General features: G+C 46.1%; 1 protein-coding gene across 6 annotated transcripts in view; it reads left to right on the top strand.

The window, feature by feature from the left end:
* Window positions 1–23,005, top strand: part of LOC138189011 (uncharacterized) — a 252,813-nt gene that overhangs the window by 225,874 nt on the left and 3,934 nt on the right. For all 6 annotated transcript variants that reach the window (XM_069131158.1, XM_069131161.1, XM_069131164.1 and 3 more), the window contains 2 exons: window positions 20,765–21,619; window positions 21,997–22,242. In XM_069131158.1, the coding sequence (XP_068987259.1) occupies window positions 20,765–21,619; window positions 21,997–22,242 (1,101 nt within the window). The remainder of the gene's footprint in view (window positions 1–20,764; window positions 21,620–21,996; window positions 22,243–23,005) is intronic.

Below are 23,005 nucleotides of genomic sequence, written 5' to 3' on the forward strand. Positions count from 1 at the left end.
AGACGTACGGAGGATCAGTGAAAATAGAACCGAGTGTGGCGTAATATCGATAACGTTTGTTCGTATACGGAATGTTAGTTCTGGTCAGACTGGATCGAGTTGCCACGCCGTGAATTGTACCGGCGCACGTTTCGCGGTAAGAACTTGAAATATAGGTTATATGCATTGTGGTTCCGTGTCTCTCGAGGTTATGCGCCATAATTCATCGTAGTGCGGTCGTAGCAGCTGACAAAAAATGCTCGTGAAAACGTGTGCCGAGGGGCCTGCTGCTCGTCTTGGTCGGCCATCTTGATTTTCCTGACGTTGGAAACTTCGATTATCCTCGGTATGTCAGCGTTGTAAATGGGAGAAGCTTGTCCATCGCGATGCATCGCGGCGTCGCCCTCTTATTTTTCATTTTCATCCCGCCGAGATTGAAAATCATTTTCATTTTTGCCTTACGCGACTTCACAATAGGACCGTAAAGAAAACGAGGCGACGCGCGGTTGCCCGTCGAGTCAACCGTCGAGTCAACCGTCGAGTCAACCGTCGAGTCAACCGTCGACGGACCGCTTTATGTGGAAATTTCATTCGGAGAAAGGCACTTTCGCGAAATTTCGTAGGGAAGGTTACGCGGTGGAGGCCGGAATTGGCCAGATTCGAGCAGGATCTCGTATCAGAGTGGGTAACGTAGCGAGCAACACGCCGGATAAGTGAAAAATGAACCGAGTTAAAGAACCGGCCGCAATAACGGAAGAGAAATGAGAACAGATACGCGAAAGATATGGTAATGCGGAGGAGGAAGAGGCTCCGTGGTATTTCTACGTTGTTGCTAAACGTACAACCGTCTTGATTCTGGGATCTCGGTGACCGGTTAACGGCTTTGTTTGTTTCCACCGAATGATCGGACAACGTTAGAGCTGGAAAAATACCGCAACTATAGAACTGGCAGCTGATTGAAAAGGAACCCTCGAGGTAATCGATATGACGACGCCGAGAATTTGATTTGCTTCGAAAGGATAAAACAAGAGGCAGCCTTTTAACCTATCGATAAACAAATAAGAAAGGAGACGAAGAAAAGAGTTTTTTTTTAATATCCATCGAATTGTTCGCGTCGATTTCACGATTATTCGTTCTCGAGGCAATTAACGATCGTGTTTGTTCTGGAAGTACTCGGGTTCGCGGAAAGGGAGAGAGGAAATTAAAACGATAGGGCATAGGAAAAAGGCGTGGAAGCCGAAGGAGGTAAACCCCCGAGCGTGGGAGGTATAACAAGGGGTTTGGAGAGTAGTCTGGACCCTCGGCTAGACTCATTTTTCATAAGTTCGAAAAACACACCCGGGGCAGTTGGTGCGTAAATTTGAATTTCTCCGTGGCTACGGCAAGGCTCGGGCGCCGTGACTGTTCCTCGAGGGAAGGGGCAGCCTGGAAGGGCCATTGAGCATATGGCGCGGAATTTCGAACGACTTTTTTTCTCCCTCTTTCCTCGCCGCTACCTTCCTTCTACCCCAGGAAACCCGTTGGAATACGCGGCTTGCGAAAACGCCGTTTCTCCTTCTAATCGAAGCTGCCATTCCCCTACCGCGGCCATCGTATCAGCGATCGCACTTTGCTTCGACCCATAAGCGACCATCGATGGTCCGTCGAAGCGTTACCTCGCCTATGTTACGATGGGGCAGTACGAGAATAAGCGACTACTCGCGTTTCAAGGAAACGCGTTTCCGATTCTTCGCGCGGACACATCGCTTAAACCTTCTCCCTTTTGGGGCACGTGATTTGTTTACGGAAACTTTTCAAAACTTTGCAGCATGGAAACCGGCAGGTCGATATGGATATTGTTCGGCGTGGTTGGTACTCGACATTCCATTAATCTTGTAGACTCACCATGTTGTGAAAACCATACTTTTCGGTAATGTAAATATCGTTGAACATTTACCTATGTTTTCAATCGTGGATTAGCGTTTCATGCTCTTCGTTTGATCCCTCGAAAAACTGCCATACTTTGTAAATACAAATGGATCGTACGATACTGTTTTATGGAATCGATCGACGAATCTTTCTCGTGAAACTTATTCCAAGCATGTCCGCGCGTGATTATACAGAAATTATATAGAAATTGGAGGATGTAATTATCGATGTGGCGAATTATTAGATTAAATTAATCGTTGATTAAAGCGTTGATTAAAGTTATAGTCGGCCGTTTAATATTAATTTCGAGGTACCATTAACATAGGTTCAGGGTTGAAAGGACAAGTAATTGGTATACGAACGTATATTTCGCTGTACGTGATTTGTCGCCAACGTTCGGCCAGATCGCATGGAACACACGCCGAAAATCGACCGAAGCAAAAGGATACTACGAGTTGCACTTGTAAAACGTTACGATTAAGTTTAGCCGAACCGATACACCGTGGCGTTTTCTAATTTTTCACATGCTTGTGGCCGATTTAATATTTCGATACCAAACGAAGAAGCAGGTGAACGCTACCACCGCATGGAGCAACACGAACGATTCTATCGTAGAGATTCATCGGTGCGCGTGGTCGAATCATCGGCACCAGATGAAAATACAATAGCGCTAACAGAGAGAGAGAGAGAGAGAGAGAAAAGTAAAAAGAGCGCGATGTCGGGGTGTTGGAGAAGATAAACGATAGACAGACTGTTGGTGTGTGTTAACTTTCGCGGAATAGGTATATCTGGCCGTTTTGTCTAGACACGCGCCAGGACTGGAACTAGTCTGTGTACAACAGCGACGGGAAACCGTCTCGATAACACCGCAACTCGATCTCGAGCGTTGCCGGGTCCGTGTTAGCCCGCATTTCCGGGTGTCTCCGCGCGTATCCATGTTCTCGGCGCGTACATTCACCGGCACACGTCGGTGTCGATACGCGTGCACGTGCACGGGAACGAACGTGTGGCCGCACCAGGGCGAGAACGCATTCGTCATTGTTTTATCCGTGCAAGCGAGATACACGAGGAAGAGAGACGGCGGTTGGTCGCGCTGTCAGCCACCGCAATTCCCCGAAGGGTTCCACCGTTACAAGCTTCCCATAATCGAATACGAAGCTCTGCCGTTTTCGAAAACGCGGCTCGAAAACGGCCAGTCGTTAGCCGCGTTTAGAACGAGCTCGGTGGAAACTAGCTCTCGAAGGAACATCGATTCGCTCGTCGAGAGGCATGATCCAGGTCGTACCGATAATGCCTCGCTTCGTGAATTATTGGAATGCGATAAGCGGTGATTAAATAATTGCTGCTCCTGGCAAGGAAATTAACGCGATAACAGAGGAAATAACGAGAATCGTTCGTCCTTATTTTGCGCGTGCTTCGTAGAATGATTTTGAATATATTCGAATATCGATCGTTCGACGTTCGAGTAGCCGGTAAGCTGCGTGAAACGCAACAGGATTCTCCGAGGAGCGGAAGCGCATTTGCCGAATGTCTTAGGAACGTCAAGGGGCGGCAGGTAGATTCAAAAACGGTGAAAATCGCGAGACAGGAGGCAACGGAGGACGTTCATCGTGGATGATTGCGTACAATGCAACCGCGTAGGCGCAGCAATCCCTCAACTTGTCACTTACATCCTCTCGTCGTGTACGGTCTCCTACCTTTTTCCACCCTCTTCGAACAACCGGCTTCCTATCTTCCGTGGCAAGCCTTTCATTCAACGGTAACAACGACGTCGTTGTCGACGACGACGACGACGGCCTCGGCCTCCTTTTATCTGCTGAGCCGTCTCAGTCCAGAAACTCGCCGTAAACGCCAACGAACGCGACTTTCGAAGGCGAGCTGACCTTCGACCTTGCGGAAAGTTGAGTAAAGTGGAAGGGCGCTCGCTTCCACCAAGGTCGAAGTCGTTCGAATTAATCCGCACGATCGAATTCGCTTCTACGAGTACGACGTCGAATAATAGGCTGGACAAATTGCATGGAACGGCGGCCGACTACCTGTGCCAGCAAATGACTGCGGAACGAACCGTTTTACCTGCGGAAGGGGTACAACGTTCAAGGATTAGACGCGAGTGAGCTTCACCGAGAAAAAGCGTAATTTTCATGCTTTACCGTTCGAAGACTATAGAAAAGGACGAAACAATCGAGTAATTGGTTTCTTTCTTTCGAAATTGTTCGTCGAATACACTGATATAACGATGGTGATGGATCACGGAGGTAGACCCCAACACAGAATATCTTATTTTCTACTTCCTGTTATATGTTCACTGAAAACTATGTTCCCAATACATTTCGCATCTTTTCCATCAGAATTCCCCGTCCAAGCATGCATTCGCGATAACGCAAAAAACATGGAATTAACATCGAATCGTCAATTAACTCGTTGCCACTCCCACGCGGACGTCCGCAAACGAATACAATTAATGAAATGTCGATCGAACGGACGATAACGATTTCAATCCGAAATCATCGTTTCATCAAAAATGATTCTCCTCTATTTCGTGACATTCCATTTCAATTAGGATTTTCCTCTGCAGCGATTCGTATTCGCGTTCACCGGGAAATCTTCCGGCATTTTCTACCGTATCCGTTTATTGGTATAGTTCGTTTAATTTCGTTGAAATTAAAATAAATTCAGCCTCGCCCCCTCCCCCCCGCCCGTGCTAATAAAGAGCATGTACACGTCGGTTAATTAGCGAGCCGCCGTTGCATCCGGGTCTCGATCCGAAAACATTCATTTTCCGAGATAATGTGTTCGCCCGTAACTTGTTACTAATCGTCGATACGTGCTCCACCAGTTTATTATAATTAGGATTACGCTCCGGGTCTAGCGCGATGTCGCGATCATCGAAATATTTATACCGACGATCTTGTCGGGAATTAATCTGCGATGAGATTTATGGAATTGATTTATGCGAATACTAAGCGCATTATAATGTCGCCCTATCGAGATAATCCCTCGATACTTAGCCCGTAATTTTCTACGTACAAATAATTCCGTCGATTCGCGTTGTTCGCGTGTATCCATGTTTCGACGATTTAGGCTCGTCTAACTTTCGACATTTTCAGCCGATGTGTCGCAAGAATTTTTAAAACGTGCAATTATTTGGTCAGCAACGCAGATCTCTTTTCTCTTAGATCGTCAGATAAAAACAACGATAACCAGAACTTTAGTAACCGATTTATGCGTGCAACGAAATGGAAAAGAGTTAAACAAATCTCTCCTGTTTTCGATCGTGCTAGTTTCGATTAATAAACGTGCTTGATGGCGATACGCGCTCGAGTAGAAACGGAGATGGAACGCTGGACAAGCGGCCCGCGGCGATCGGCAACCGGAAATGACGTGACGTACGGAGGCGAACTCTCGTCGCTACTATTGAACAAACTCGCACTTTTTTCGATTTCTCGTCTCCGCTTCTACGCTCCAAACCCATGCTGCTTCGACTGATGCAGAAGCGTGATTTCTATGATTGAAATCATCGAAACTTTTAATTGAAAAAGTTTCTAATTTAGGAATTGATAATATCTCGTTCAGTACTCTTGAAAGATATGTAAATGTATCAATTTTCACAACTCGAACTTCTAACGCAGTTGCTTGCAAACTTTAACGAATCAAATCCACGTGACATTTGAAAATATCGTGCTTCTTCTCCAAGCTTCCGTCGAAAGACGAATCATAGTTTCGCGAAGGGAGAATCGGACAATGTCTAAGGAATCGACGAGAAAATAGAAAAAATAAAAGAACGATTGCTCTCTTCGATCGATCGATCGAGCGAAACGTGATCGACGTAGCTGACCAATTCCGTGTTAGAGAGGAATTGTGAGTAAATTAAAGGAAAACAATTGTCGTGGCAGGTTCCTTCCTCCTGCCATTCTCTGAGCTGTTTCAATCTCGAACATTCTATACGGTGAAATCGGTCTTCCTTCGACCTAATAAACGTCAATAGTGCGTATGGAACAGGCAATCCTAAGGTGTGTGTGTGTGTGTTCAACACGTTGATTTCTCTTCGATTCAACTTATTACGGGCGAAGCATCGACTTTTTCCAGATATTACGTGACGACAGACGAGTTCGGTATTTTCTGCACGCCGGAGAACGAATTTTCATGTAATCTTGTCTTCCTCTACTAAAATTGCAATATCCATGCAAATTCCTATTTTTACGAACGCAATTAATGAAATGGAACTTGAATAGAGATTTGTTTCGCCTATTAAATATTACAGCTACTTTGGATATTTTATATATTTTTAAGCATTATGTACATTCTGTGTATGTGTGTTCAAGTTTCTGGAAAATACGTGAAAATTCGTAGCCCGTAGCTTATTATTGCACGATTATTTGAAATATTATCGCAACTTTATAATACGATACCGCTAGAACTCGAAATTTGAGATCAAGTCTAAGATTATTCAAAGTTCTCTTAAGGTCGGTAGAAAATTTTCTAAATGTTATTTGTTGACCATCCAGATCGTTTGAGGACAACGTGTAGAGTCTCGTCGATGTTCTGCATATTCTATTTGTCAAGGTTTAAACAGTTGGAAATCATTCTACCGCAAGAGGAATACGAAACTTTGAATCTAGCACGTTCTGCCAGACTGCGAGACGTTTAATTAATTGCACAGTTGCTGTCACGCGACACCTTGTGCCTTGTCCTGCGCTATTCGCCTCATTTCGCTTTTCCCCGCAGAAAGCTTGTGTTCCCGCGTTCTATGTCCTTTGTGTTTTCTAGCCCGGTTCTTCTCGAAGTTGTCTTACCCCGTTTACCTAGCGGGCAGGGCGTACCAAACTTCAGGTTATATCATTTACGTACGCCTATACACGACGTAGATCGATAGACCGTAGATCGTTCTCGGCAGGGTTCGAACTGCCAAGTACTTCTTTGTAACTTTGGTTTTGAGAAGGCCGACTCTGAAGATCGATACAGCTTGCACGTTCTTGTTTGATTCGGTTTTGCTTCCAAAAGTATCGGTTCCCCGAAGGAAACGTGCCAGAAAACCTATTTTTAGCGGCAAGCACACATTTCCCCGGAACAGATTCGAAACGACGATCGAGTAAAATTTTCGCCGTCGATGGCAGATCTATAGCACTTAACGCAATCGATAAGAGAGGTGAAGAGACTGGTTTAGACGGCGAAAGATTCGAAAGAAGAATCGAGAAAGACCTGGCAGAGAGAAGCGAGAGGCCTGGTGAGAAAGAAAAGACGCAATCTGGAACGCGTTACACGTACACGAGCTCGAGGCGAGAATTACGCGGCATGATTTGTTAGGGTTGCTTGTTAGTGGAGTGCGCGTGCACCCGAGTGACTTTCAAAGTCACCGCAGCCCCTGTACCCGTGGAATAAATAGATAGACGAGCATTAACAATACGGGGACGATTGAGAAGGGTAGAGCGTGATGATAGACACGTAGCGCGGAACACTGGGGTTCGAACGCGTCGCCTCGAGCGCGGTGGTAAAAGTTTTTGAAATTTCCGATACACAAGGAAGGAACAAAGGACAGGAAAGAAAGAATAAACTCGGCGGTGCGCGTTGGCTGAGTCAGCACTCGGTAATATGAAATCGACGGAAAGTTGAAAATTCATTTTGCCCGGCAGTCTCTGGTAAGACCGTATAACGGAATTAAGGCGGGCAGACAGATGGCTCGTTAAGGGTTGCGAATAACAAGAGGGTATCCAGACATTTCGCGATAGAGAAAAGGAGCGAGCAAGAGGAGACGGTAGAATGGAAATAATGGGAAAATGTTAATCGGAAGATGTTCCGACTCGAAGGATGCAACGCGAAAGGGAAGTTAGCGGCTGTTCATGGTCCGATAAATTGCGAATTTAAAAGAAAGAAAAGGTAAAATCGGAAGGCGCGTTGGCGGACGGTTCGACGAAAAGTCGAAGTAAACTCGGTCGTTTCTGGAGGAACGTTCGCTTGGAAGAACGCTCGGGGAGGATAAGAGGAAGCCGCAGGCGTCGAAAGGGGACGAAACATTGCACGAAATTTGCAAGCAAATTGCCAATTCTTAGGTGGTGGCGAGATAGGAGTGGCGGCGCGTAGGTAGATTCGCGTGGACGGGGCAGGCAGGTAGCCCGGCTGCGGCCGGATACCCAGGGGCCATGTTCGTGACGGTCCATAGCTCGAAATTCGTTTCGCGAATTGCCGACACGGCCGACAACGTCCATCAGGGAACATCCGAGAAAGTCTCGAAAAATTTCCTCGTTTGACCCGGCCAGCTATTTTGAATTCACTCGTGGCGAATTCATTCTCTCGCCACGTAATTAAATTCTTCACGGTCGTTTCGTTTCCCGGCTTATTTCGCTTCTTACGAAAATCTCCGGTTACAACAATCCTCCTCCGTCCTTTTTCCTCTCTTTCTCGTGAAACACGAGGATCGCGATACCAAGAAGTACTTTGCGGATTCGATGTTATCCTCTGATTGCCTCTTTGCCAAAGCATATTCTCTCCCTGGATATCGATTATTAATTTCTACGCGCTACTCGCTCGCGGAAAGTGAGATAAAAGCCGCATTAAATTAACCAATACTTGAGCTCTTTAGAGTCAGCCCTTGGAAAGGTCTTTGTATTTCTCGAAGGGTTCTCCATTAACACGAAGCGAGATCATCGTCTGCAGTCGTACTTGTCCTTTTTAAAGGGCCTTAAATGTCTTCGAAGCCCGGCAAGAGATAAAAGCCCGCTAAGCTTTACGAACAATCTCGGGGAATTTACAAAGGACAAAAGGATTCGTTGAACTGTTAACGCTGTAAGTTCCGATATTGTTTCCCCTTTCCTATGGCCGAAGGAAAGAAAGCCTGCTGCGAGCCCTTTTACAACGTAAAATGTGTTTACGATGAACTAGAGAGACTCCCCGAATTTGTATCGGAGGTCGAATTGCTGACTCGAAAAACTTATCGAATTACCAAGTTTCCAACAACAATTGTACGTAGAATAAAAGTTTGGCGAGAGACGAGAGCGGAAGATGTTGAGAATTATAATTTAGCTCGCGGTGAAAAAAGAAATGGCAGAAACTTCTCCCTCCCATCGCGGAACCAAGCGTAAGCGTTGGTTCGTTATTTAGAAAACAGACAGTGGAAGTAAGAAATCGGAAGAAGGTAAAAGACATTTATTTTCCGCTGGAAATGACATTTCAATAATTGCATCGCGGCGCAATCGTATCATTTGTGTACGAAGCTGAAGATTTCGTGGTGAAATCGACGTGAAATCCTCTTCCGCGATCATTGAAAGGATCGTGCGAGTGCCTCGGGAAGGAGGAGACTAGAAGAGAGGAGGAGGAGGAGGAGAGAGAGAGAGAGAGGAACTGGTCTCGTAAGCCGTTTCGAAGAGTTGGAAGAAATCCACGAAGAAAAGAAAAGGGAGGGTAGTGAAAGAGCCTTCTGCTGACGTCGCTGGCAATCCCTGCGTTCGTCCAACCGAGCTTGCAGTTGCACATCTTGCAGTTTCGGTTTTTGCACTCCATTTCGCTCGCATACTGGAACGCAGCGAGTTTCACTCCTCTTTTTCTTCTTCAACCCTCTTCGTCCTTCCTTCCTTCCTTCCTTCCTTCTATCCTTTTCCCGCTCCTCTTTGTACATTTTTTTCTTACATCTACCGCCGTCTACCACCACACCCTGACTGACTGACTGACTACCTTTCACTTCTATATATCTCTTTCGTCTCTTCGTCTCTGATCTTTCACGTTCCCCTTTGTCCGAGGACTTCTCTACGCCGCTTGTCATCTTACGTGTCCATTTATAATCTTTATGTCCCCGTGTCGTTATCTAATTATTCGGGTGAGTTCTCGTGACGCGCGATGAATTAACAGATTATTCGCGCATCCGCCGTAGCACGGAGCACCGCCGGAGAAATAGAGTTTATCTATCGCGTTTACGTAATGAAAATCCGCGTCTTTTCATTTCTTCGTTGCGTATCTTTATAAATTGCCTGGAATTTATGGCAGCGCTGAGAAGAAGACGGGGCGGGGTTGTGTATTTAGCTAAAGGTTTCCCTTGTCCCTCGCCGCGCCATTTAATTACGACACTAATTAAACATTCGTTCTGAGATCCACGCGAAGATCCAACGTGGTTCCATTTTGCCGGACAAAACCAAGGAACGACAAAGGACGTTCGTGGACGATGGTGGGGAGAGTGGTGGAAGGTGTGTTTCGAGTCGGTTTTTATCGTCTCACGGTAGTATCAGCACGCGCTAATATCAGCCACGTTTCCGCGTCGATTTTCTCTCACCCTCGCATATTGATTACATAAGCGACTGGATATACTACCCTCGCTAAAAACATCCGAGTTCCACCACTTTCTTTAACGCGTACTATCGCCGATTTCACGACATCTACCGCAACCTACGGGGACAGCTTGTCGTAGTTAAACGCAAAAGGATTCGCCAAGGCCGAGGTTAGAGAGGATGGAAGAAACGAAAGGGCGGAAGCGGTGTATTGATAATAGCCCTGTAGCAAGAATTTCTGTTCGAGCCGCGGGCAAAGCAGGAAGTTCACTTTGCGAATTTTACGCGACGTGCGTCTCCCAACAATCTTATTTTCACCGAGTTCGCACGGTCGCGCGCGCTCGAAAGCTTCGCGTATGCAAATAATGGAACGGAGTACTCTCGCGTTTAATTAACGGAATTTTCGCCCCCTCCTATCGTTTGTCTATCTCTTTCCCTCTTGTTCCTCGTATGACGAGATCCAACGAAACCTAGCTCGCCGAACCGAGGGATCCCGTTGCACCGCGCCACGGCGAATTCATTTTTACGAAGACAATGTATTACGTGGGTAATTACGACGTTACCAAGATAATGTCTATTTGCGGATTAGGGGAAGACATTCTGTGTACAGAGCGTTTCGGTAACGTTAGTACGAATTCAACTGGCTAGCTCGACCCCAACCCCGCCGGAACGATTCTCACTGCATACCGGGAACAATTAGCATTTGAAAGTTACTCGTTATTAGAGCACTTGATTCTTCGTCGTATCAGTTATTCCACGGTATTTCCAAGTGCCGGAACGACTGTTAGGGAAGAAAATTTATTACTTTACACGGTCACGAAAGTATGCCGATACTTTGCGTAGTGTTTCACTACGGTGCTGATGAAGTTTCATATAAATATATATTTATGTATGTATGTATGTATGTATATATTTGCGTATATACATATGCATAAATCTCATCATTTTTATGAGCTGGTGGATGAACAAACTTGGAAGCAAGCATACTTCCAATGTCATCGATCGCAATTAAAGTTCACCAGGACGAGAAAGAAAATAACGTGCCAAATATACTGGAAAATTGCTATAATGGCCATGTTTAGTTCAATGGACCATGACCAGGAGGATCTTGTTTCAATGCGCGTACAAAATTTTATTAGCGGGTCAGCGCAAAATATGTATCCCACGCGTTCGCTGGAAAATAGGTAATTTGCATGCTTGCAATACGTAATTGCCATCTAACGTTCAAATCAAGGTACCATCCGGACCGAATAGTTGGACACAATTATAACTTCTCACAGAGAGTATCGTGGCCACTCGGGCTACGCATCTCATCCTCCGTCGGAAACCGCTTTCATACCGATTCGTGCAGGTTAGAAATGACCGTTGAAGCTATCAGTTGCAGAGACAAGACGGAGCCGAGCGAAAAATGAAGTCGACGCGTATTCGGAAATTCCATGCCGATGAACGCGTCACTTTTACGCGCCGTCCTCCGTTTTGAGAATTGAATTTCCATCGGACAAAACGATTTTCCAACGTTTCCTCGTCTGCACCAACGAAATCTCTTCTTCGTTTCCACAAGGAAAATGACAGTTTTCGAAAAATACCGAAAAGATTCTGATCGGTAGAATCAACGACGATATTCGATTCGGTTATGATGTTAATTATGATAATATTAATTACACGCACTGGCACCAATAAATCGAACGCTAATAACGTGATAATCACTTATTACGGTCGATGGATGCATATTCAGTTTGTCTGATGCAATAATAATACTGTTATCAACAATAACCGATAAACGTACAAAGCGAACACAAGCAAATCGCGATAGAGACGCGCATGGTAGAGTTTCTGTGAAGAAAGCAATGACAGAGACCGACGAATCCGATACTTTGATACAGGAGCAAAGAAATGAACGTAACGATATTCAGTTTGCCGTAATCTCGTAGCACGAATAACGTTCGAAGATAGAACATGTTTTTGAAAAAACAAGAGTGTAAAGATGCGCCACGATGGTTCGCGAAAATCGTGACAATTAATTTTCTAGCTTCGTAATTTACCACAATTTGTTCTGTCAGCTGTTCGGTGCTGAACAACGAAAAAATACCACGGAACAAAGTGTCCATGAAATTTCAACGCTCATCGGACGTTGTTAAACGTCGAACCTGTTCGCGAACCTGTCCGAAAATACGTATCTACATATTGACGACTCCAGCTAGTTGGAAAATTGAATTTCCATCGTCCGATCGTTGCCGCGAATTGCTCGCCGTTTTGATATCCGTTGACGTGTCCGGCTCCCTCTCTTTGTGCCGATTGTTGCTCTTCGATTATTATCCACGTTCCTCGATGCGACGGAGTTACGCAACTAGGCGACGTTCTACAGCCGCTGTCCAGATGGCCGCTCGATTGATAAAACGAGGAATCGACGATGCTCGCGCGGCCATCCGCGAAGACTTGTTATTTGTTAAAAACCAATCGACCGAAGAACCAGATAGATGAAGTAGGATACGCAATTTCGTTCGTGTTTTAAAAGTTTCGCGATCAGGTAACGACGCGCGTCAGGTAACATGTGGAGCAGCGTTTTCGACCAGTCATCGTTGACCAGTATCTGCGATAAGTACAGAATGCTCCATCTTAGTTCCGGGGAAGATAAGTTCCGGGAAAATCGGAGGTTTTGAAATAGGAGAGACGCGATGAACACAGCAAAATCACGATTCTGATACGTGTCGTCGGAATTAGCGCAGTTGACGGTCGTTTTTCACGCTTGAATTAATTAAAACCGGTCTTGATAGGGAGCAAGTGTCTCGCGTTGCCACGATAGAAATCAATTGTATTAGCGGGATAATCGTTGATAAATCTTCCTGAGAAACCGTAGCGATGATTCTGCTGTCTCGCGTACGTGATTTGTAGAGCAGTTGTTGTTAGATTTTGAGACTGAACGACGCTAAGGCGCTGAAAGCAAGTAGTACGTGTCGATATACGAACCAGCGAAAATGTATCGGCGTTGAAATTGGAACGTTTCTCGTACTATCGTCGATCCAAAACATCGAAGAATCGTAACTTACACGCAAAATACATACGTACGAAAGAAAGGAACATACGAGTTACACTGCTGTGCCAAAGTTTAGTGAAAGGATGGAAAACGCGTGCGGTGGTTCGCCGAAACTTGCCTATAAATTTCAATTGGAGCAGATAGACGTCGAGATGCGGATGATCGTGGTTGGGTTATGCGGAATGTAATTGAAATTAATTTAGAATCGATGCTCGACGTCGGCCGTGAGAGCTCTGCCAACAGCGATGTTGTAATCGGGCGGGGAAATCTGTTTCGGCCGGGTTAGAAACGCCCCGAGCACGCGCTCGTCGGTCGTCGTGTCGCTGTCCTGAAGTATTCGCCCGAGTCACGGACATCGAATCGACGCGAAAACCATTTTCTGCAACAAAGTGCAAAGTGTTCCTGACATACGTAAACCAACCCTGCGAATGCCTCTCGCGTGCGCAGATATTTAGATTCCGAGGAAGAAACCGTGTGCAATCTCGGAAACACTTTTCGCTCGGAAACGAATGTTGCTCGGTATCGCGAAGCTCGCTGCTGGGTAACTCGAGTAACTGGCCAACGGGTTTAGCGTGGAATTTCTTTCGACTTCAACCGCTCGTAAACTCGATTTCTTTTCAGAGGATCCGGTTGTCCTCGTACGAAGGCTTTTGGGCCACATGACTAATTCGTTTCATAAATATGATGCATCTAGTCGTGCAGTAGTTTAAACATTTACCAGTTCGTTTCCCTGTTCCAAGCTGTGTTTTCTTGGTTCGACGCGAGATTTCAGATGACGGCTCCGAAGGCAGATGAAAAGGAAAGGTAAACGAGGATTGAAGCGGCGAAGAAATAATTTCTGCGTCAAAGGGTAGCTGCGTTTTCACGGTGGATCGACCATGGGCCACCTTATAACATCGTGGCTCTTAAAGGCCTCCTTTCAAGAGCTCGGAGTAAACGTTGCTAGGGTTAGGATTCGCGTCTTTGAACTTGACACGGGTCACCTGACTCTGCGGCTTCGGCCTCTTCTTCGGATCCTTGCTCCTTCAGTATGTTGTCCCCCTTGCTACTGCTCAAAGCTATCCCATGCTTCCACTGTTTTCCTCCGTCTGTCTCGCTCTTTCTCCGTTCCAACAGATTCTCCGTCTCCTTGGCTTCTCTGTCGGCGTTTCAACCCCCGATGTACAGGGAACGGAGCACCGTTTGGAACGTTAACCGCAACTCGTCGTGTTATTCCCCTGCTCTTGCTCCTTTAATTTTCCGCCGCGTCTTGTCGTCGCTCGACACAGTCTATCAAGGTGTATCGAGGTTAGTGATGCGAACCTGCTTCGCCCTTTCGCCGGTTTTTTCCAAACAATTTCAAGCAATTTCAAACACGCTCGTAGCTGCAGAGTGTTGACAGGAGGTTGAAAATTTTTTCGAATCTCGAGGCAAATAGAAGATCGCCGACAAGGAAAGAGAGAGGAGGGTTGGCGAAACGATAAAACTTTTCGACGAGAAACAACGAGACACGTTGGAAAATTGGTAATTTAGCTAATGAGAAAATAACCGAAAGCGTAAATCAACGATAATTCACGAATAGACTTTTAACTGCTAATTAAATAAATTTACGTTGTCCAGTCGCAGAGATAGAGAACCGGACAGATTATATAGGCTGTTGGATGAAACGGAGGCTCGATAATAAAATTCATTATTCGCGGAAAATCCATTTGAAAGTTTGAAAGCCGGTGGATCCGTTGTGCACGCCGGATCCAGCGAGAACGGATATTGATCGGGCGACGATTGGTCCGATGAATTTCGCGGCATCGCGGTTCGCATCGGTCATTACACCTAATGGTTTAATATTCGCGATACAAAATTACGTAGGCAGCTATATTTGACAGAATCGGGTCGAAATGTTGGCCGGGCAATAATAATCAAGCCGTGCAAGCTCGATGTCGTTTAGCGCTGCACTCAGCTTTAATTACATCGCTTGTCACGCGTGTTTACCGCCGGGGAGATGTGTATTTTATTCCCTATAATGCATCCCCGAAACCAGCTAGCAGAAAATTGCTAGACCGTTTCTCGGTGCCTTTGATTTACGAAACGACGGTAGAGCGCGATTGTTTTCCCAGTTGGCGAATTTTGTTGCCGCGCCGGTCCGATCGCTTTTATTTTACCGCCGGACCAACGCAACGTGTCGTTCGAACCGAAGAAAACATCGAGGATAGGCAGTACAATCGTGCAAAGCGAATATAACGACTTTCGAGCGAACAACTGGCAATTATTTCGGTGGACAGGTGTACGGATGGAAAGTTCCAATTGCAATCTGTCGCGACGCGCCATTCTGCAAAAATGCCTTTGTTAAATATACGGCATTTCGTCGCTCGTCGTCCAGTCATTTCGTTTTCATTACGCGGCTGCGTTTGTCGCGATTTATCCGCGTTGATCACGAGCGATCTCAACGCAAAGACACAGAGGAGAAACGGAGGAAGATCGATGTTCGTTACAAAAAAAAAAAAATTATAATATCATGTGACGTTCGTCTGCAGCGAAATATTCTCCATTATCGTGTCGCGCAACAATCCATTAACTCGGAAAATAAGAGCGGATGACAAAGCTTTTCTTTTATCGGGGAGAGAAATTACCGGGCGTACCCTCGGTCTTCCTCGTAGTTGCTTACGTAAAAAAGAAAAGCAAGAAGAAAAGGAGGCACAAGGGAGGAAAAAGAGGAGGGAGAGAGAGAGAGAGAGAGAGGGGGAGCAAAGGGAACAGGAAGGGAAGAGAGCGAGAGAGAGTATAAAGAAGTTTGACGTGGAAGAGCGGCGGGACTAAGCGAAAATATTGGTCGTACTCGTTCGAGCGAAATCAAAGAGGAGAAAATCAATCCGGAGTCCACGGTGGGAAGTTAATGCGAATTAAAATCCAATTCCGCCGACGAGCGAACCCATTTCCAAACGTTGCATCTTCGTGACCGGGGAAAACAGGAAGTTCGTGTAGCAAACGGGGTCGACCAAGGCCAATGGGCAGGGACTAGAAGGGAGAATTTACACGGAGCAGAAAAGGAAACGTTTTACACAGCGAATATAAATATATAGCGAACGCGTGTGCTTTCGCCGATAATAAAATATTTTTGTTTGCTAACCCGTACATATTTTTCAAATGTTTTTATTCCGTACGAAACGTTTTTCGGCTTTTCTCGAATACATTCTGGACCTGTTGCCCCTTTACTTTATGAGCGATCCTACTATCTTTCGAATCGTATTTTGCCGATCACCGATCATTCCCTTTTCGTCGATGGATATGTTACAGCGCGTAAATGCTACGGAACGCGCCGAATATCGTATACCTCGTACTTTGCTCGTTTAAAATATATCGATCCGTCTGTAGTAGCGAGGATAAATATGCGAGTTTTATTAAAAAAAATCTATTTTTCTTTTTCGGGATTTTATACACGGAAGTGGATTCGTTTACTTCGATATGACTCTTCACTTAGCTGTAAAATAACATGTTCGAAAGGAATCGTACGAGATAGACATTATACAAGTCGTATAACGAAGATAGCTATAAAGCGTGCCATAAAGGGAGCAATATTCCATTTTCCATACGCGAATGTTTAAACAATATTGCTAGTCAAATAGAAGATGAAACAATGTTTTCACAGGAACGAATACGTTCGGCAGCGCCGTCGTTCCATCGCGGTAACGCGATAGATGATAGAAACGAAGCAAGACGTGTTTCCAAAGTTAACACGAACAACTGTATGCATGTATACGTATTTTTACGTATTTTCACGTATTTTTATGGAAGAAAATGCGATGGAAAAGGATGGAGAAGTTTGCTCGAGTGTACCGAAAAATATCTTCGGAGAGCCGGTGATGTTTCCTCCGGTTTTCCGAGAGCGCGAAGCGTCCTCCCCGTTTCGATGAGGGCAGCGGCAGTCCACGCCCTCTTTCACTGCCAAAAGTTATTTCCGCTGGAAATTTATCGCTCTGGCGAGAATCGAGGCGTCATTTCCGGCCGAACGAAACAAAGAAAGCGTGTGGACTGCGACTCGCGCGAAAGATAATTGGCATGCCATTCTATCGTGTCGTTTCTCGCCCGCGGGCCGCTCCCTTCTCGCCATGGCCAACCCTGTAGATTTCTTTCCGGAAGAGCTATACGGTTGCGCAAGCTGACGATTGTTAAATGTACCTACGCCTCGGCTGATTTATTCCCCGGGGCTTTCGAAGGAGAGAAACCTGGATATTTATCGTCCCTTTCCGGCGTTGCGGTAAATAATGTGTTTGCTCTTTAACGCGATTTATTTCGGGCTACCGCTCTAAGTATCGTATAACGTATTGTTTGTTGCCTCTCTCGCGTCTATGGCTCGCCAAGAGGAAACGCGAACAAAAAAATCTATGTATACGTGTATTGTCGATGTTGCGACTTTTTGAAAGCTCCGTTGCGGTTATTGCTTCGCCGACACAAATTGCGGCCGGACCGCGGTTGGCGAAATTTCATTCCGCGTTTTTCCACGCTTTGGACATTGTCACAGAAAGTATCCTCGTGGAAAGCCAATATCATGTAATTAAATTTTCGACGGTTTGAACAGAAAAGAGCAACGAGATTGCGTATGTGGTGTACGTGCGCATACTGTGGAGGTCGCGCGCGGCAAATTTTCCTGATCGATCAGATCCGCGGTCGGCCATTTCGTTTCGGCCGGCCGACAAAGAAAGTCGTTCACGGGCGTCGGTCGATTGATTAATTAAAAAGTTGGAAGTGCCGTGTCGAGGAGCCGTCCTTGATCCGCGGCCATGATAACGCGTCCATTTCCGTTTCCTCTTTTTGTCGAGAGAGCGACACGCGATTCACGGCAGTCGACCACCCGTCAATTAAATTTAATTGTTTGGCCAACTTTTGCCGATTGCTCGAAGGAACGCTCGAAAGAAGCTGTTGGAATTCATCAACATCGTCCAGTGATACAACGTCCAGCCGATACGTGCCATAGTTTTCCCTGTATTTAGAATTCGTACGAACGGTTATAACGAAATTAGGACGCGCCAAATGACACAAACGGAGCGTAAGAAGTAAATCGGATACGAAATGCCTGCAGAACGTGATCAAAGCGCGAGAATAAAATCTGATTCGTTAAATTACATGGGAAATCCGGTGGTATTGTTAATTTTCTATTGTATATGAAATCCTTGATAAATTTCGATTATATCAAGTACGGTATTTTATGGCACGGACGTAACGAAGCACGTTGGAATTAAACGAAAAGTGAAAAGTTACAGGGGGTAACCACTCATAGAACTTTGCTACTTTGCCATTGAAATTCGTGGCCCGGCAGCAATTCCACAATACATTGTCAAAAGTTTCGCTCGACGAACGTAATTAACGATCGTCGAAGTTCACGGATTTGTTCTCCCGATCGAAATACAAAAAGGGAAAGGTAGAGAAAGAAAGAGACTCACTCGAAGGGTGACCTCACCGGGATCCCACCCTTGGCCCATCCCTTTGGCCAGGACCTTCGTAGAGGGAATCGCCTAACGAGTCGGAAAAATCAAGCCTCCTTTGCTGGAATCGCCTTTGACCCGATGTAATACATGTCTAATTAACCATGAAAATAACGAGATTTTTGTGACTGGTTTTTCCCAAACGAGCATCGAGAGCGATTTCTCGATCGTATCGATAAAGGAAAGAACTTTAGGGTGGAGAAAATGTCCCAAATTATGACTTCTTTCCCGCTTGGATTTGTCATAATTTCATACTTGGTATATACTGGCTCGTGAAGGTATTCCAGCGCTTGTAGAAGAAGCATTTCGTAGATATATCGTACGTGTTGTACGAAACGTTTCGAAATTTCATTAGCGCGGTAATGAAACCCGGCTATCATGATTATGTTGGTAAAGTTTGAAACAAATTTCGAAATCTACGTAGAAGCTAACGGATAGCTAGCTAGCTTAGTGTAAGTTTAGTTTAAAATATCACTTCAACAATTGATAAACCTCAACGTTATACTAAATGTATATTTGCAATGAAAAAAATTATAACTTGGATAACGCATTTTCAGATCGAAAATGTCTCGTTACAATGCCAATGAAATTTCCAAAACTTTCGTCTAGCATACGTAATATATTCGTGGAAATTGTCTGCGATAAATGTTCACATGCTTTCGTAAATCGCTATGTATATCGTCGGCGAAATAAAACTGATTCGTAGAATACAGCCGAAGGCTTAGAAGAGAATATAAAACGTGTGCAACTATAAAGATAAGACACCGGTATTCGTCTAAGGTGACGAAAGCTACTCCAACGGCCGGGAAACAATGAAATCTTATCGTTGATAGGAGGGAAATCCTTTACATCGGCAAACAGAAGATAGCGGGTCGAAGTTTTCTCGAAATGGTCGAGGTGAAGTTTGAAAGGCAAAAAATCGATGGGTGCCGGCAAACAGTTGTTCAGCCCGCACGGCCGAAAGTTTAGCAAATATTTCGCCACGTCGGGTCTGCGATGTTTGTTTAGCATCTTGGATTCTTGCCTATCTCGAGCCGCCTCATTAAGCCGGAAAATAATACCCCCGGCGAGTGGCGGTGGTCCCGAAACAACGGAAGAAAACAGAAAAGCCGGGATTCTGTCGCGAATCTTCGGCAAGACAGCGAGTGCTGCGGGAAGGGGTTGTTGCCAAGCGGAGGAAGAGGGACTAGCCTGAGGGTGCGACGTCAGATTTGTCTCGTTAGAGTTCGCATTGTGCCTGCCTATGGCCGATTTACGCTCTCTCGTTATAGCGTTCCTTCTTCGTCTCCTAGACGAATCCCTGCAATTCCTTTCTTTCTCCTTCTCGCTATCTAACGAGCTTCCATTAAAGCCATAATGCGCTCCTCTTGCTCGCTTCGCGATTTTTGCCACTCTGTATAATAGCGTGTTCCGTCCTATCTATCCGACGACTTACTCTTTGTCATCTTTCTTGTCGACGACTGGATATTTCGAGAGGTTAATCGATCGATGCAAGAAGAAGGGTCGCCTTGAATTCTGACCCGAATCAGTGTGTTTTGGGGGTGTTTCGCAGTTGGCCGATCCGATCGATCTTTCGGCAAGAAGGCGTCGTTAGGGAAGATCGATAGACCCCCATCGAAAGTTTCTTGTTGATTGCTTTCGGTGTACGTGAACCAGGTAATTTGTAATTCAGCTGATCTCCGGTTGCGATGTTTCTCGGTAACTTTGCCGGTGTCTCTCTGCTTAAGGGATCTTGCGGAGAAAGTTTATAGACAGCTGGTTTATCGAGATGCCGGGTCGGCGGCGTTAGGAAAACGTCCTAATCGATTCGGAACACGTTTGGCATTTCGACAAAGTATCCCCCCCCTCCCCACCCCACCCCACCCTCTCCTTTTCGTCGATATTTCCCATTTCTTCTATAGAAAATTACAAAGTACACTCAACTGCTAATGCGTTAAATTCTTTTCACTCGATACTTTTTAAGATCTTTCGAAACGTCTGGCCCTCGTAACGTGTCGGTAGAATCGATCGCAAAGACGTGCCTAGGGACTGTGGTAGGAACGGACGAAAATAAACGGTATTCTAATGGAACAGCCGTAAGGATTCTGGAAAAGAATTTTCTCGTTTCTCACGGAACGATTTTCTGAAAATTTCAGCCAGTTCCCCGGAGCCACGTACGTGCCCGTACTTGGGCAAATTTACGGTGACGGGGGTGAACCGGAACCAACGGAACATCCGTGAAAGCCGGAGGAACCAACACCAGGAGGGCGTCAGGCGTGACAGGGAAAAAGTTCGGCACGCCCAGGAACGAACCCAGGAAGATAGACGCGGCCGGAAGCTCGACTTCGACGTGGAGAAACGAAGGGCGAACAACGAATACCTCGTCCATGAGCGAATGGGCAGGCGCGCCAGATCGAATCGCAACAACAGAAACCATCGCGATCACAGCCTCGAGGAGGTGTCGTCCAAGCGAACTTTGGATATCGAGGACCTGCTGCGCGACCACGCTAGATCCAAGATCAGAAGATCGGAGGACCAGCGATCGACCGAAAGCGTATCGAGGTCGAAACTCAGAAGAACGCACGATCTTGCCAAACGTTCGGTTATCAGTATCCGGCGAACGAGCAATAGATCGAGAAGAAGCCCAAAGATGGAGGACTTCCGGGTGGACGCAGACGATTTCGCACGAATCAGGCAATTCTGGGCAACCGATTTCGACGATCCGGATGGCTCGAGCATGCTCGAGATTCAGGGTGATTATTTCGGCGATTACCCGGACACCGCTAACCTGCCCAAAAAGAGGTCAGGCAGAGAGATGACGTCGAACCCCCTGGCGAGGATGAGGAGAAACGTCGAGCAGCTGAATCCTAGCAACGGATCTTTCGAGAAAAGGGAGAAGAGAGAGGAAGATATCTCTAGATGCAGTTCCGAGGTTACCACCATAACCATAGGATGTTCTACCGCGGACAGAATGGAATTTCAGACGGACTGCGTCGAAGACAACGCGATCGGTGAGTGAAAATTTCAATTTCACAGAAATTCGATCATTTCTGTTTTCACGGCTTAGCGATAAAACGTTATTTAGATATCGTTGGAAAGTACCACCGGTCTGAGCGGAGTCGCTGCGCTCAATGATAATTAAAATTGCATCGATAATACGACTCGCGTACAGATTCGTCCGTGCAGTTATTGTAGCAAGATCTTTCAGCTTTGCTATCTGTAGCGTCTCTATTCGTCGACGTTCAACTTCCAAAGTTGTCAGAGTTTGTTTAAAGGATAATGGCACTCGACGGTTAACGAGCGACTCGAAATACCTCCCACCATTATTCTGCGAGTTCGTTCCGTTAGAGCGGCAGGGATAAAGAAGCCTTTGCCTTCCCTTTCGCAGCGTACTCCTGCCACGGTAGGTGGTTCGACGCGGAGGGCACCCAATTCGTGATCGCCACCCAACTGGCACCTGGCACGAGCTGGTCCAGCGAGAACAACAGGCCCCAGCCGTACAGAAACAGTCGAAGATTGTGCTTCATGTACAAAGAGAGCGGCGGAGTTGTCAGTTTGACTGCCAGCGAGGTCGCCTGCCAGAGGGGAATCCCGCCGCCCCCACCTATGTTGGCCTTCAATGCTACCAGTACCGGTGAGTACCTCCTCCTTTCCTTCGGCACTTCACTCTTAAGGATCCTTAAGGTCTCCGTTCTGCCTTGCCGAGGACGCGTCTCCGCTGCAATGAACCTAACAGTTTTGTTCCGCAACTACCGCCGCTCGGCGAATCTTCCTTCGTTCGAGCACTTTGTCTCGAGATTTAGAGGCTGCCGCCGCCGCCGCCCCCCCCCCCGCTCCCCCGCCCTCCACCGGAAGAGCATTGTCAAAGAAATTAGGCCACTTTCGTTGCACTCGTTCTACCCTCTAGATTCTATCTTTTCCTAGGACTCCGTTCTTTGATCCCGTAAGATGCTATTTCCTATGCTTTGGCAATTCTTCGTTCGTTTATATAACTTACCATCGTTGCTATTTGACAATTAATCTTCTGAAAGATACGATCATTCGGAAGCTTCATTAATGAAAAATACGGACGCGAAGTTGCTTTACGTCGTCCTTGCTTACGGCGTCGTTCCCTTATTTGTTTGACGTTATCGGATTGTATAGCGCTCATCCGCGTGCTTCGGGTTGAAGCATCCTCGGAACTTGAACCGTTATCTTGTCACTCGACGGAGGATCCTTCAGTTTCGTTACCCCGTCGTTGCTTTGTTTGCTACGCCTTTTCACCTCAGACTTCGCCACGCTTATTGAAAGACATACCGATTTGCTTCCCAAATACTTCGCGAAGTTTCGAATACGGTGGTATCCTTATTTCGTACCTTCGGGGGAAACATCAAGGTTACGTTGCATCGATGCGAGAT

Source organism: Bombus flavifrons, chromosome 18 (genome assembly GCF_040668555.2).
Source record: "Bombus flavifrons isolate JBK064 chromosome 18, iyBomFlav1_principal, whole genome shotgun sequence".
Classification (NCBI taxonomy): Eukaryota; Metazoa; Arthropoda; class Insecta; order Hymenoptera; family Apidae; genus Bombus; species Bombus flavifrons.